This window comes from Chelon labrosus (assembly GCF_963514085.1).
Source record: "Chelon labrosus genome assembly, chromosome: 18".
In the NCBI taxonomy this organism is placed as follows: domain Eukaryota; kingdom Metazoa; phylum Chordata; class Actinopteri; order Mugiliformes; family Mugilidae; genus Chelon; species Chelon labrosus.
Genome location: NC_140351.1, coordinates 18,300,652 through 18,317,580, shown reverse-complemented (window position 1 = coordinate 18,317,580; position 16,929 = coordinate 18,300,652). Strand labels below are relative to the sequence as shown.

The following is a 16,929-nucleotide window of genomic DNA, read 5'->3' as shown; positions in this document are numbered from 1 at the left end:
ACATGAACACAACATTTCAACCATTCTGCATGGTTCAGTGCTTGGTAATACAGTTGGGGTTTCAAAAGCATGGAATGTCTCCATCTCCAGCCTCTTAACCACAGACCAAAAGAGTGAGGAGAGTGAAATCGTACACCGTTTCTTTTTTTTTTCTTCACTTTACATCAGACGAGGCATTACTTTTGACTGTAAGGCTCAGTGCCTCTGACGCGCGAAAAGAGAGCGCGCTCATCTTGGAGCTGATGCTCGGGTGAGGCCCGGGAGCTCCAGTCGGCGAGCAGCGCAACAGACGCAGCAAGTTTTTGCGAAAGTTGCGCCCCACAAAGCCGTACACAATGGGGTTAATGCAACTGTTGAAGAAGGCAATGCAGATGGTGAAGGGCATGGCAGTGTCGATGATCTCCAGGACGGGACAGTTCTCTGCCAGTGTGAGCTGGGTGAGCAGCTGCATGAAGTGGAACACCTGATGGGGCGCCCAGCACAAGAAGAAGGCAAGGACGGCTGCTGTGAGCATGCGCAGTGCCTCGTCATCCCGGGAGCGGGAGCTCTTCTGGATGTGTTTTGCCCCCAGCAGAGCTCGTCCAATAAGGCAATAACATGTGATGATGATGACAAAGGGCACCAGGAATCCCAGCAAGCTTTTCATAATGCTGATGGCCAGAAGGAGATCCTTCAGCCTCATACCTTTTTCCTCGTTCTGGTGCAAAATGCCACACACCGTGGTGTTAGAGATGTCGTGGACATCCCTGGTCATTGCTGTGGGAACACTGAGCACAAAGGCAAAAAGCCAGATCAGTACACAGGTGATGCGTGCGTACACAACGGTGCGGAAACGGCGTGATCGCATCGGGTGCACGATGGCCAGGTAGCGGTCAATGCTGAGCGCTGTGAGGAAGAAGATGCTGGTGTAAAGGTTAAAAATCACCAGCCCTGCACTGGCCTTGCACAGGAACCCTCCGAAGGGCCAATAATACCCCGTGGCGGTAAAGGTCGCCCACATGGGTAGAGTGATGACAAAGGTGAGGTCGGAGACGGCGAGATTGAGGACAAAAATGTTGGCCACCGTCTTGAGCTTCATGTAGCAGTAGATGACAGCCACCACCATACTGTTTCCGACAATGCCGATGACAAAGTTACAGCCATAGACGATGGGTACCAGGGTGAAGATGAATTCGTGGCTTCCAGACATGCCACATGTCAGCTCTATCCCTTCTGTCGCTCCTGCCGTTAGATTCTGCATTTTCCCTTTTTAGTGCCAGATCCTAGGACTTTTAAACAGGGGGCCTTGTCGGCGGGGTGCGTCTGTGGTGACTGATACAGGCCTTGGGCAAGGGCCTCAGCGAGTCCTATAAAAGAAACACAACAAAAATGTCACAGGCAGTCTAGGAGAAGAGCCATCATTACCGCTGGCATGGTCCATAAACGCTAATCCACACGAGCACCCATGAAAGTGCTCACCCTACACCAGCTCATTAAAGACCTGCACATTAAAGCCATCCTGACGCTTTATGTTATTTCTGTAAAGTAAGAAGCCATGAAAAACAGATGTCACATGTTATTCAATATTCCAAAAATGCCCTTTGAAACATCATTATTCAGACATTCTGCATTCTGCCTTCTCCTTTAAAGCGTCCCTCGGCTAATGAACGGCAACCGTAAAAGTGTACAGTGTTTATCAAATGGTCCGTCCATCTGGGTGGACTGTCAGCACCCGGAAGGAGAACATTTATGCCTTGTGTTATGACCTGTGTTAATGAAGGCTGTATGGCAAAGTGAGAGCTTGGATAACAACACCATTAACCACGGAGGTAGCGAGGGAGTAGAGAGAAAGAGAGGTTTGAGGCTCCACTCACTGTAAAAGACATGTCACGTTTCAAACCCTTGGTGTGCAGAGATACATTGTACCCAGCATGAGAACTTCTAATCAGCGCACACCTAAACAAACAGGACAGCAGGGATTCGGCTCCGTGGAAACTTTGCTCTGTGAGAAAATCAAACCTGCGTGCTGCGGAAAATTTGCCTCGGGGCTAGTTTTTGCCTCATTTATACGAGCAGGATGTGAAATGGGAATATAAAACAAATTCTCCCCTTTGTTCAGAGTCTTTATATTTAATAGAATAGCTGGGGTCTTATAATATTAACATAAACCTCGAGTATACAACACTATAGCTGCAAAGTTCCTGATACTAACCTTAATATTTGTGGTTAGCTTAAAATAAAACCGAAGATAAACTTACTCTGAATATGAAGGTCAAAAGTAGATCATTAACACATAGAGCCAAAGAAGCATCAATTGAACAGGTTGTTTTTTTTAGAAGACAAAGCTGACTATATTGTATGATATATTGTAGGTGTAGCGTAGATAAACTTCAAGGACAGAAGCTGAAATCCACTGATTACAGTTTGATTAGACTAAGCAGGTGTCTCGCCACAAGATGGCATTCTAGCTTAAAGAGTTCACTTTTAGTGTTTCTGCGCTGGCTCTGTAGAGAAATACCATGATGGCAAACTGACTGATAAGTTCAGCCAGCTAGTCCGCATAAATATTTATTCAGAAATATCGAAACATTGCCTTTGCTCTCTTGCAAAGACCCATTTGTGGCTGTAGCAGAGTACTGATTGAAAGCATATCCCCCATCTACATTCCTACTGCCCTCTGGTTGGTATTAAGCCAGTCTGAGACCCAGCAGTAGAACAAGTTTATCTCAGAGTCAAAGAGCTCCTCATTTTCCACTAGGTTTAAAAGACAAAAAAAACTCAGCGTACTAAAGCAACAACCGTATCGGTTGCAGATGTGGGGATTGGTGAGCGTGGAAGATGTGTGGGTGCCAAGGGCAACAGATTAATGAAATATCACTGTGAGTTTCCTGCGCAGACTCCAGTGTAATAGGTAGCGTAAAGCACCAACACAGATGTCATTGCTTGGATTTACTGTGCATGTGTTTTCTCTCTAATGATTATAACAGTGGGTGGCTGGAAATTGAAACTATACGAAAGAGAGCAACAAAACAGTTACACAAAATAGGGTTTTGAAACGGTTAAAGAAAACCTCCTGGTGTTTAGATTGGTGACCACAAACGGAAATAAGGGACAAAAGTGACGCTCGATATCTTTTACCATTATTGGAGCAGTTTTAACCACTTGTAGTTTTCCATGATGCTGAAGGTAAGGGGACATGTGCGGTGAGTGAATATAAACAGGGCTGAAAGTTATTGCTGTGTATATATGTGCGAGTCCTATAAAAAAAGATGAGGTGGCACAGGCAGAAGGTAACTCGGAAGCAGGTCATTTAGAGTGGCCGTGTCCAGTGAGCTATAGCTCGGAGTGAGATGGCACATTACTGAATGGCAGCCATAAACCCTGGGTGACCACAGACAGGAAGGTAAACAGCTACTTCACAAGGTCCCAGAGCAAGCTGCATCCTCTAAGACAAGACAAAGGACTGCAAGGCCCTGCACTGTTTGCAAACACAGAGCTGCTTACAATTAATGATAAAATCAGGGTTAGGAGGAAGTCTGCGACATCGTTGCTCCACAGCTCAATGGTTGACTCCTGAGTGACACTGCAGTTGCTACATTCCATGTTTAATCCTATTTTGGAGCATTTAAACGCAGCCCCCCTGCTGGGATCATGGGAATCTTTTGAAAAGCTAAATCTAGGAAAGTTAAAAGTCACAGTTCGGCCTAGCTGAGTTGGACAGAAACAAGGTTCCCATCAACTGAGCTATCTGAGGCTGCCCTTGACTTGAGCACCACCATCTGGCTGAGCATAGAGAGATAGAGAGACACTAAAACGTCTCTTTGATGGAGTTAATGATTTATATCAACCCATTATAAAGTGAGCTTCATCTCTGGAAGCACACCACCTCAGTCTGCTTTGATCAACCTCTCCTAGACCTTGTTTGAGCAGTGTTCGGTCAACAGAACATTCTGCAACAAAGGGTGCTCCCAACTGTGTCTTTTAACATATTACAGGAATAAATTTAGCACCAGTCCTTAAGCTTAATTTGTCTCTATTAGTCCTTGATGCTTAATAATAGGGGTGTTTAATAATGAAGTGCATCTCAACCGTAGCCCCCTACAACTCACTTCCTCCTCTGTCTCAGCTTACTTGGTGTCACTTCAGTTCAGTTTATTAAAGTAGAACGATCTCAGTAACTGCTAAAGAAACCCTTTAAATATGAAGGTGCCAAGCAATCTAGTGCAGTGCATTAAAAAGTGCAAAGAATACATTTAAAATATCTAGAATTTTATGCCGATATGTTCATAAATAGAATGAATGAATGACTAAGTGATAAGTGACAGTGTCCATGAGCTAAATGAAGACTTCTGGTTTGCAGCAGAGCAGCTAATGGAAATATTGGCTTCAGAAGCCACGTCTGAATTTTTTATTTTTTTTTTCTGTTTACAAAACTCTGCTTTCATGTGACCTACACAATTAAATAGCACAAACTTCTCCCTGTGAGGCATCCGTCATTTCCTGCATTGTATTTCATTTCCCTCTGGTACTTTCAACTACAATAACACAGCAGACTATAAATCCCTTTTTCTCCTATTTATTTTCAATCACTGTGCTAGCTTGTTAGAAGATTATTTCACCGCAGAGTAGTTTGCCTCCAACATAGACACATTAGAGCAGTAATAAGCACCTATGAAAGTGAAAAATGTATGCAGTTTTGAGTTTGATGTTAAGCAGACTTCTTAACAACCTAGTCTGCAGAAGTATCTTTCCACTCTCCCTCGATGTATTTCTTCTCCATTATCACCTTATTTCTCTTTTCCTCAACACTTATTGAAGTGTTGATCACAGACGAGGCTAAAAATTTAATTTCAATGGTTTTCCCTCTGCTTTCTTAACTTCCCCCTCTCGCTTTTCACGCCTGTTATGGAATAAAATTCCTCAAAAGAGGGCAAAGCTACTGTTTCTCAGGAAGTGGATTAAATTTTCTAGCGATATGAGCGTTTGTATAGGTTGCATAACGCAGTTCTGGACTCTTGAGGTCCCTACCGCAAAGCCTGCTTAGTTGTTTTAAGGGCTCCACACACACTCAGGGCTTTCACGTTGATAACTTGAACAAACAGCAACAACAGGTGGCACTGATCATGCCAGTGAATAGAGCTAGTGTCTCGTTTTGTTCTTTGGGTTTCCAAGGTATTATTAACAATTTTCAACAAAGGCAGATAAATATTTACAAAAGCTAACACCTTTTTTGTGTCTGTGTTGGGTCAGTAGAGGCATCAAAAAGCAGTCGAAAACAGTTCACGTTAATTTATCTGAAAAAGGAAGCTGCAGCGGTCAAATATGTGAGCCTAAAACTGTTAAAAGTCGGCAAAGCATCTTTCTGAGAATGAGGTATGGTGAGATCTTACCTATGGTGCTGAACCAGGAGGCTGTTGATGCTTTCAGAGCAGGACAGACAGAGAGATAGAGAGACCACCGCGGCGTGCCAGTGACTGCCTCTGATTTAACTCAACTGGTGGAGCGAGACGAGCAGGAATACCGTCTGACACACAACAGCCCCCCCCTCCCCTCAACTCTAGCTCACACAGCAGTGATGAATGAATTATGTTGGAGCTGGTCAGCTACATATTGTCCTCACCCATCTCAGGCACACACACAAACAACCTCACACAAGTTCTTACACAATACCTCTCATCCCCTTCCTCCTCCTCCTTTCCCTCCCTATTCTCCCCAAGCACCCTTTTCCTCTTATGTCTGCTTTTAATCACTCACTTTCTATTTCATGTGAAATTTTATCCCTGCTTTTGACAGCCAGGGTTTATTAAAGTGCCAAAATCTGGGCCTGTGGAACAATCCTTAAAGGACGTTCAACTCAACATTAACCAGACACAATATGTACTTAATCGAAGACTTAGCACTTGAATTGCTCTTGCTTTAATACTTTGCCCACTTCTTTCATCCCATGACAGCCGTCTGTCCCTTGTCCTCTGCTCAGTATGAAAGGAATGGTCAGAGTCTGATTGTGATTGGAGCTGTCATCACACTGTATTAATAGCTGCCAGCTTGAATCAGGGCGTACTAGGGGCTCTGAAAAGGGGGAGGGAACCGGAGGCAGAGAGTTAGGTTACTCTTTTTTTTTTTTTTCCACCCCTTGCTGGGGTCCCGAAGAAACATTTTCAGCTTTCCAGGTGCCACTCATTTGTCAAGCTTGTGGATGTGCTGTTGGGAGAATGTACGAGCATGCATGTCACAACGATAGAGCTGACAAATCTCAGCGGTCAAGCTCACTTTGTCGAGATTATTCTAGTAGTATGACTGAGGCATGTGTTGAATGTGACTGGTACCACTGCACAGCAAAGTTTTCATGCATGATCTTTATGCAAAAAAAAAATAAAAAAAAAAATCTGGCATGAGAGAAAGGAATTTGAAGCTTGCACGCTTTGCTGAGTGTATTAAGAAGGAATTTCTATTTTTAGGGACCACACATCTGACACAGTTTGGTGCTAAAGGTATTTGTCTCTCGCTACTCTTTTGTTTCTCTCTGTCTTGACAGGCGTTGAGAAGTGTTTCACATCCTCACCTCTCGGCCGCAGTCTATCGCGAATGTCACGGAGATGGATCATGATGGATGAGGCGGCGTGGCTGTCAGCCCCTAAATCCCCTCAGTTTCAGTGAGCGCAGTGTTGGTGGCGAAGAAAGCCATCACCTGGGTTGAAGACAAACAAGGAAAGAAAGGAAAAACAAACACTTTAGCCTAAGCGGAGGTCCTGTTTGGTGGCTTTTGCTCGCTCAGGTGTGACCCAGTCATTCGAGAATGATTGCGTTTACCGAGCTTTCTATGGCGGGTCTCACGGGGTCAAAAGGCAACAGGTACAAGGATCTGGAAAACTTTTTCAGAATACAATCAGCAGAGGGCTCTTCAGTCTTCATACTTGTCATTTTTCAGGGAGGGCAGGTTGTGGAGGAGCGTAACTCACTTTACACAGCAACAGAGTCATTTACACCTCCAGGGGATTATAATCAGGCTCCAACATGTCTTAAATTACTGCATAAGATAAGAATCATCCATTAGGCGAACGTTATCTTATTGCGTATCCTGTCACAGCAATGAGCATGTGTGTCAGTTTGTCCTCATGGTCTCCGCCTCACTGTCACAAGAATTGCCGGCAATCTATATCTGACCCGCGAGAACTCTCAGGAAGCACAGAGGGAGTTGTGTATCGGGCAAGAAATCTCTAACTGTATTTTCCTCAAAACAAATAATACTCAGCAGGGACAGGATGTTGTTGCAACACTGCGTACTACAACGCTGATTTACGCTCCTCGTCCAAGCAGAAACAGATGTTGATGTTTTAAAAATGGACATTTGCGGTGAGAAGATCATGTGAGAAGTAAAAAGTCTTTTGGGACTGCACCTTTTTAGAATATATGGGCGGTGTTCACTTGAACTAAATGACTCCCTGCCTTGAAAATACCCTCCATAATTCACTCTAAAAAAAACACACATCAATGGTCATCCCAAGATAATTTCCAAATCTATGTTGTGCAACTTTTAGGAACCTGCTGTAAAAGCCAAGAAACTATGGCCATTTAATAGTTATCGAGTAATGCATCATTTCTGGGTTGAGAAAGGCCAGAAACAGGACGAGGTTTCATCTCAAGTGCTCATGCCCTGGAGGTGTGATAGTGGGTGATGTTCTTGCTAATCAGATCACACTAACAAGATTAGCTGTGTTAGCACTTAAGCTGTAGTAGAATGAATTGATGACCAAGGTAATTACTGGTAGCACAGAGCACTGTGGGGAAGGGCAGACTTTTTACACCACAACAACACAGGCGGTAAAATGCCAAACCAGCACACAAGCCACCTGCCCAAGAAACACAATACTCTGTGAGGTCTGAAGACTATGAATTTCGGACCATAAAGTGCTGACCTGTATGGAGTGAGTATGGCACTGTGTCATCTCTTAGCTATGCAATATATTAATATAATATGCAAATAAATTATGTGGTAATTTTGATAGGTTAGCACTGTGTGGTTTCCATCAAAAAAAACTTTTATTTTTTTAACAAAGTTTAATTTCACCATAATACATATATCAGAAACATCTCCAAGTTTCTGTCCACACGTGTTCCTCACTCTTTTGCGGAGAAAAACAAGCTCTTCATCTCTCAGATTTGACTGACATGTCTTAATAAGCATCCCTCTTTTTCCTCCCAAATCTATTCATCTTGTAGATGTGGTTACACAACCGTGTCTCCTCATCATTCCCAAATGAACTGTACTCAAAAAGTCAGCTGCAGACTTTTGACTACAGCCACAGCAGGAAAAGCACAGGTGGAACCAATAACATTACCGCTTGTTATGTTACTGGATACGCCTCAGATAGGCCAAAATGTATGCAGTTTTAAGGGCCTGCTCAGCTTTACCTTATAAGGTATTGCAAAGCGTTTTTTGTTGATCCGCAGGGATTGATCACTCGGGAAAACAGATGCTTAGCTGTGTGACTAAAATGTACAGACTAAAGACAGGAAAGACACAGTCTGGCGCTGGACAGGACATGATGAGTCAATAACATAATGTTTAATATAGTGTTCCCGCCATCTTAGTCAGGGATGTCTTTGCGTGGCAATAGTACGGAAGCAAGCTTTGCAGCTGTCTTTCTTCCTCAGCAGTTTTGTGACTGTCAGTGTTTTTTCATTCATTTATTCATCTTCTGTAACCGCTTGTCCGAGCTGTCATCGGGCGAGAGGCGGGGTACACGATGGACAGGTCGCCAGTCTATCGCAGGGCTAACACAGAGAGACAACTGTTCACACTCACATGCACACCTCCGGCCAATTTAGAATCACCAATGAACCTAACAAGCATGTCTTTGGACAGTGGGAGGAAGCCGGAGTGCTTGGAGAGAACCCACGCAGACACGGGGAGAACATGCAAACTCCACACAGAAAGGCCCCGTCGGCCCATGGATTCGAACCTTCTTGCTGAGAGGCATCAGTGCTAGCAATGTTTTTTTTTTGTTTTTTTTGTTTTTATATAGAGCTTAAATAAAGACTAAAATGAAACAGCTAATATAATGTTTCTGTACATTTCATAAATAGCCCAAACTTTCAGAAAATATATACTTGTAGGCCTAGTGACATTTATCCATGAGCGTTCCTAGGCTTGAAGACATAAGACTGTTGAAACTGTACAAAGTAAATTAATTATTATTATTGTCAAAGGACCTTGTATCAGGTAAGGAAGGTATAAGTATATGACAGATGGCTACATTCCATTAAGTGTAGCAGTAAGCCATGACAGCTAAACAACGTGCACCAAAGAAGAAATTCCACTAAATGGAACGAGACCATCGTTAACGCACCTGTTTTCCATAACGATAACGAACTATATCCCGGTCAAAAAGGTATGTTATATATTCATATAATAATTATATTATAATATATATATGTATATATATTATTATAAAATATTGGTATAAAGTAAATTAATAATTAGACTAAAACCACTATTAATAATAATATAATTGTTCTAATTACTAAACTCACTAAGTGGCTAGGCTAGGCTAACGTGTAAATAAATAAAGACTGTGGTTCAACTTCAAACTTAAAATGTGTTTAAAACATATAGCACAGTAATATAACACCAAACACTATTATTACAATACAATAATTCACTGGGTGATTATACCTACGTTTTGAAGATTATTAGAGGTAATTTACCTGGATAATGTAGCCTAGCCACTCAGTGATCAATCTGAGGTATAGTCCCTAGTAAGATGGCGACGGCATCATCCGGGAGTGCCAGTCACGTGACTCGCTGGGTGCTATATTGAACGCACCCACGTCTGAAAAGGCGGTTTGTTTAAAAATACTCCGTGTCCACCCCTGGGATCAGTGCATCAGTGTGAAGTAATGACGCTAATTCTGCCACAATAATCTATATAAATAAATAAACAAAAATGCTATAGACGCATGCTGCTAGCTGCCTGTCTTCCTAATGTGGCATTTTATAAGCAAACTCACCTGCTCCATTTTGCTCTGTCAAGAGTTGCATCAGGATTCTCCCATGGGGAAATAACTGCTTGGTGCTACATTTTGCTGGAAACGCTGCATGACTGCTCCACTTCATAAAGGTAAGAGCGTGTGCTAATGTATTGGCTGTGTTTGGTTACATGCTTCTCTGGCATCTGCTTGCTGTCGAGTTGCTCTCTGGTGGATGTGGTTTGCGGCCTGTGTCTAGGCCTTTGATATTTCTGCTCTTCTCTTGTGTGTCCAGTGTTTGCATTGGCAGCAAATGTTTCTACAGCACTTGTTTTTCCCTTGCCTGGTCTTAGTTGGCATGCAGATTCATATTGCAATATGAACACTTATATTTGCTGTGTGAGCATTGACAGCTGAAGTAGTGTTGCATTTCCTGGGTCTCTGCTGTTGTTTTTGGAACGTTTCTTGTTTTATGTCTTTCTGCAGGCTGGAGAAGTCTGTGTCTGTTGAACTTAATGCCTGCTTACTGGCTGGATGTAATTTTTGCTCTAATGGCCTAAAAAGCACACGTTCTGCAATCTCTACTTTCCATTCTTCAACTTTGAAACACTTATTTGTATTTTTACTGCTAACGTCCCGTTATGTGGGTCATGCTGCTGCTCAGATCTGCTTCTTACAGTCTTAATGTTGTATCTATGGCTGTGTATTGCTCATCTGTGCTGCATTATATGTCTTTCGAAGAGCCCGTGTGCTCCATTGCGACTGTTCTTCTTTCGCCTCCTTCGCTTTTAAACCGTTCATCCATACAGTGTGCTTCACTTGATCTCTATCGCATCATCCACATGTAGACTTGTTTTGACCGTGAGGAGGAAAAGTTATTATTGGTGCTCCCTTCGTAAATTGCTTACGCAGAGGGATAAGGTCTCGATGCCAAATGACAGCTCTGTATTCAAATAATAAATCTCTATCATGGCGGTTGGCTACAGAACTGGTACATTTCTACCATCCCCATGTCCTCAAACCATGATATATTGTATGCAGGACGTGATGTTATCATATTGCTATTTATCTGTCTGTGTGTGATAGATTCTTGGCCACCATTTTGGAGCACCTTGCAGTCTTAATCCGTTATACGGGAAAATGCATAAAAATAGACCCTTATGTGAAGAAAAATGCAGAGACATTTATCAGCTTAATTAGCCACCTAATTAACATAAACAGTTAAGTTACATTTGCAGTGATTTTAGTATCACAATAAATAGCTGAACAGCAACAATCTGAAAACTGATGTTCATCACGGGGAGCCTAGTATTTCACTGCCAAATACTTAAAGTGATTTACATCTGGTCTAGATTATAAAAAATCCAGAGAGATTTTTTTTCCTTCTTTAGCTTAGATAACATGACAGAAAAGCTTACATTCTTACATTTATTTTATTTAATGGACGCTCTGTGCTCTTATATTTTGCGTAGATGTGATATAGATCGGTTTGCAAGGAACTAATCTTGACAGTCATACATCCAGCTCCACGTATATCACCCTCAGATGGCCCAAAAGGGACCTGTCCGGTGTGACTTTAACAAGCCTTTTATTTTCGCAGTGTGCTGCGTAGGTGTCAAGGACAGCTCGAGCACCGTCCCTCAGGCGCAGTCAAGGCTCAGAAAATATTTACTGCAGTTCTCGCAGCGAACGGACCTGCCCTGTTAGAGTTGTAGCCTGCGTGAGCCTGACTCAGAAACAGTGGGAGGAAGAGCGGAACATGGACAGAGAGTAACGGAGCACACAGTGTGTTTAGTCATAGTATCTATTTTTTTTTCAGTTAGTACTGGTTAGACTCATGAATACAACCTGTAAGCACTGTGGTTTCAGAATGACCTTTGCCCTTAAGTTTGCTTAACGTCATGGAAATCACTGACCCAGAGGATATGCAAAATTATGTGGCAGCAACACTCCTCTTGATCGGAGCAAAAGAACAGATATGTTAAAAACAACAAATCTTTTACACAAACAGGAAGTGTCAGAGAGATTGGAGGGAAAGTGGTGGGAAGGCCTGTATAGGGCCTCTAAGAGGCACATTGTTTGGGTGGGGGCTCCTCAAGGTTGCCTTTTTACATCCACACACAGGGAGGGATGGGAAAATACTGACGAGGGGGACGCTGAGGGAGGTTTGCTACTTCTCCTTTGGTGTAACCTCTCCCATGAATATTTTAAGCTCTTTATTAGATCTGTGTAGGATAAAAAAAAATACATCTCTACTTCCTTTCTGCTCCGTGAGGTTTATCAGTTGGATGAGATTTGAATTCAATAAACCAGTGACCTGTCATGCAGATGTATTTTACTTCCTTAAGGTACTATTTGTTCAGCCAAAGGAGCACTATAGACTGAGATAATGGAGGAAGAGGTAGTGTTGCCTTCGAGCTAGGAAGTGAGTATGGTGCTCTAAAGGTTTGTTTTCGTTTATTAAAGTGATCTGTCTTTATATGTAGACATCTCAGACGCAGATTATAAGAGCATAAACAAATAATTCTGTCTTTATGTTCTTTCGCTCCATCTTATTTACTTTCTTCTCACTTGATAGTGGTGAGCTCTCAGGATGTTTGTGGGCTTAAATGTTTGCTTTTTGTGAGGGAATAGATGGTTCTTTGTCCATTTGTGGTTGTGACTGTACGCTCTCGGGCTACTATTTCAAGGTTCAGCCTGTGTGTGTGAGTGTGTTGCCGCATAAAGTATAGGTTTTGTGTATGCGCGTCTGCACGTGAACATGTGTGGGAGAGAGACGTTTCACACACACTGTCGTAGTAAGTGTCTGGAACCTGTTCCTATCCCCTGCCAGGCCTTCCTTGTGTAAACAGCGTGTGAACAGCATTGAATTGTTTTTCCCACCCATGACCCTTTCTCTTGTGAAAGAGCCATAATCAGCCATGGAAATATTAGCAAAGGAATTAAATTCAACCCAAATTACACAAATAAAATAAAAAATAAGACTAATATTAATGACAAACATCCATTAAGTCGTATTTGGTCAATAAAATTTTCTTGTAAGATGCTTCACGGTGAGAACAGTGCATTATCTCAGCTTGTACCCACTTCCCATTTAAACCCCCCTCTGGTGATGCTGTGACTCTCTGAGAGGGCTGTGGAGTTTGGGCTCAGCTGAGTCAATAGCCCTGGGGCCCTCCAGGCCATAAAAACACCCCCCATCCTCCGGGAAGACGGTGACTCGAGCCATGCTGGCAATGTTTTGTCATGTCCTCATCTCTGTAGTAACAAACAGATTAGTCTCTGACAGATGTGTTTCAAGAAAATGTTTTGGCCTTCGACAACTCTGCTTCATGGCAAATAAACAGGCTTTCTTTAGTCGTGGCATGATTTTTAATTTAGGCTGCTTATAGTGCATTTAAAATAAATAATAGTAAACCTTACTTTAAGTAGAGCAGAGTAGGGTGTTGAATTGTTGACTCAGAATTTGTGAAATGTTGGTAGTTTATTGATCTGTAGCCGATTAACTAATACTAGATATAACGTGCAGATTCATTTCCACCTGCGACCATGTATTTGATAAATACGCACATTCCAAGCTCAATTTTAAAGTACGACCGTACGATCTTCTATTTTTTTTTTTTTCTTTAATTACATTTTCTGCTTTACTGCTCTACCCTGTAAGTTAGCCATGGCATTACTTTATGAATACAGTCTGTTCCTTGAGAAACAATTTAAATCTAGGGTCCTGTTTTTCATGAAAGAAAATCCCAGTTTATTCATCTCTAGACAAATCCTGTGTAGTTATCGTAGATGTGAACTTTATCCCTCGGCAAGTTATGTCTAGACTTATGTCTAGAAGTATAGCTTACGTTCCTTATGTGATCCCAGTGCTTCTCGCAATTGGGATGAGCAGAACAAGGAATAGATGACCTGTCGAAATCTGAGTCTGATGAGCCACAACCACAGAAGATGGTGTTGGTTTCCACTACTGTCAGCCAGGAACAGTAATCTGAGACCTGAGAATATCACAAATTGATGGAAAAACATATGCTGGTCTTATGAATCTCAATTTCTGCAAATGCTAAGGTCAGAATTTGGCATCAGCAGCATGAATTGAAGATCCCAACCTGCCTTGTGACAGTAGCTTAGGATGTTGTTGGTGGTGTAATGGATTGCAGAATGTTTTCTTGGACAATTTGTGCACACTTCAGTCATGTTTTGTACGACCCAGCCTATAGAGTATTGCTGCTAACCATGCCTTTATGGGCGCTATTTGCTTTCTTCTTATTGCTTTTTTTGCATTCCCTTTGGGATGTGGTAGAACGGGTGATTCACAATACTAATGTACACCCAGCGAACATGCAGAAATGATATGATACAGTCATGTAAACATCTCAAATCTCAGAGAAATTGTCTCCAGTTCCACCAGGACTTGAGGCTGTATTGAAAGTTTTTTTGGAACCTGGGACAAAAGTGGGCTGACAAACTATTTTGATGCAACAAGCAATAATTATTTTGCCTTAAAAGGCTCTACAGATCATTATCCCTTGTGTGCTTTTAAAGTCATAACGCAGTAAACGGTGGCAATGACATTTTACAGGAAGACTGGTGTGAGCTGAGCATAGCTGAGTTCTACTGCCAACATTAAATACAACTTAAAATCTGAAAACCAGACCAACCAACCTAAATGGCCTTTACTAGATTTGAGTCATCTCTGTTCGTCATTTGTGTCCTGGAAGTTCACTTCATGTTCTTCACTTGACTTACAGTAAGCAACAGGTCAAGCACTTTGTTCCAGTCATGCATCCATCCTTCTAGTCTATTTATGTCGACCCATTTGTAAATAAAAGGCATTTAAGAAAACATGTGTTTTGTCTTGCATCTATCTTGGAGACTTATCCTTATGAGTCTGGGGTGAGTCTGCCAACTTTTTCTACTGGCGTTTTGAACATTTTGTCTGTCTACTTGTTCCCATAGTTTTTCTGCTGAGGTGGCTTCCCTAAGGAGTTTGTCTTGGCTGTGTTTTAAAGGAGTGCCAGTTCGTGGATGGCACCAAGGTCTTATAATCAGCAAATAGTCCCTGGAAAGGAGGAACTCATACTGGTTTCTAATTTAGTTCTCTGTCCTGTTGTTTGCATTGCATTTTGATACTTAGGGGCATGCCGGAGCACCTTTAGCTTCCACGGTCGGAGATATTTCCAAGTTTAGTTGGATATGTAGGAGTTGTAGAATTCAGGAGGGATCTGAGCATATCGTTATGGGATTTTATTTGGTATTTTAGAGGTGGACGAGACACGGAGTCTCTAGGGAATCACGGCAATTTGTAGCTGCAAACTAAAGCCCCACCATTAACTGTTGTTTTGGTCTAAAGTGTTTTGAAAATGATACTTGAGAGTTTACAAAATTATATAATCCTGTATAAGCTGACTTGCACAATATTTTTCAGGATGGATTTCTAAAAGTAATGGCTTGTTCCCAAAAATCCCAGCCTGGTCTTATTGTTTGGTTGCAGTGACTTCCAAAGTTGCAATGAATGCAAACTTAGGATAAACCCAAACTACAGGATAAAATATCTGAATGATTTGTTTTCCGGTTAATATATATATAATGCCATTAAGAACAGCATATAATTTTATTGATTGTGTAAAGGTAATCCAAGACATACAGGAGGGAGGTCCCAACTGGCATCAGAGCCTATCCAGGCATTTTTTAAATGATCTGATCAGATCAGGCTTCAGCCAAGCTGGATCTTTGGTAGTTATTTGTGTCCTTGAAGTGTCCAAACTTCATCTTGTTTTAGTTGTGATTGGTTAGCAGCAAAACTGCCAAAAAGAAGAACCACCAAAACCACACGACTAAACGTGTCTGCTGTGTGGAAGTATTTTACTCTGGAAAATGAAGTGAGTCTGACAGGGATTTGTAAACTTTGCACTCTGGATGTTTGGCAAGGTGGTAGAAGGAGATCATTTAATACTACCAACTGGATTCACCACCTACAAAAAAAATGAAATTGCTAAATGGAATACAGTGTACGCTTGGGACGGGAAAAGGCTGCACTGAAACAAACACTGAACAACATTTAAAAGAATAGAGTATTTGGCAGCGTCAAGGCGAACAATATAACGGGGGGGGGGTTACAGAGTTTATTGTGTTGGACCAGCCCATTACTACACATGTTTTTGCTGTCTCTTGGAGCTGTTGGAACTTGATCACATCATCCCTAACATACAGTATCGTTTCAACAATTTCATGGTGTCCTAAAACTTCGAATTCTTGGCAGAAGCTGATGGTGGACAAAACATCTTACAAAGACTTTTGAAATGACCTCAGCTGTCAGGTCTACTTATCGGCTTTTACAACATATTACTGCTTCAGCCTACGAGATATGTGTTACATCGAAGTGCATAAAGTATTCCTGCATTGTTGAGCGTGGGATGAGTCGGCAAAAGCACTTTAATATCTTTGGGAAATAAGAGGCATTTTGTATAAATGATCCAATGACACACTGGATAATAACCTTATGTGTGTGTGTGTGTGTGCGTTTTGTTGTTTGGACAAAGTAACTCTAAACAATATGCTGCTAAGCATATTTAATGATGTCCACTCCTTTCAATGAACAATCTGGTCAGTTTTGGGAACTAATCCAAGGAATTCCCCGACTGGAGCCAAAATGACCCGTTGTGTTTTCAGTGGCAACAAGCACTTTTTTCCCCAATGACGAATACATCAACAGACTTGTATAAACACCAGGAAATATGGAAAATATTTGTAATTTTGTACTGCACGTTGCACTTATTTGATTGATGGGATCATCTTATCCTTGCACTTTAGTTTTTCCCTACCACTGTTGTCATTTGTTTGTTGCCTCGCTTCAATAAACATAAACTTATCAAACTATTCTCTGTACATCCTTCGAGTCAGAGGGAGCTAATAACCATAGGTGCCTGCACAGTAGTTCAAAAAGAATTACTATTATGGATTGGAGTCTAAGGCTCCAAA

General features: G+C 41.9%; 1 protein-coding gene across 2 annotated transcripts; it reads right to left on the bottom strand.

The window, feature by feature from the left end:
* Window positions 1-129: 129 nt before the first annotated feature.
* Window positions 130-6,587, bottom strand: agtr1b (angiotensin II receptor, type 1b). 2 transcript variants are annotated; one of them, XM_084565875.1, is made up of 2 exons: window positions 6,542-6,587; window positions 130-1,346 (listed from the first exon to the last, which is right to left on the bottom strand). In XM_084565875.1, the coding sequence occupies exon 2, from the start codon at window positions 1,238-1,240 to the stop codon at window positions 155-157; it is 1,086 nt and encodes a 361-aa protein (XP_084422001.1). In that variant the 5' UTR covers window positions 1,241-1,346; window positions 6,542-6,587; the 3' UTR covers window positions 130-154. The 2 variants fall into 2 exon arrangements, with proteins under 2 accessions (XP_084422001.1, XP_084422000.1); XM_084565874.1 differs by lacking the exon at window positions 6,542-6,587 and adding an exon at window positions 5,370-5,509.
* Window positions 6,588-16,929: the final 10,342 nt, after the last annotated feature.

Excerpts from the sequence above, each read along its gene's own strand:
- agtr1b (XM_084565875.1), bottom strand. The coding sequence starts at position 1,240 with ATGCAGAATCTAACGGCAGGAGCGACAGAAGGGATAGAGCTGACATGT.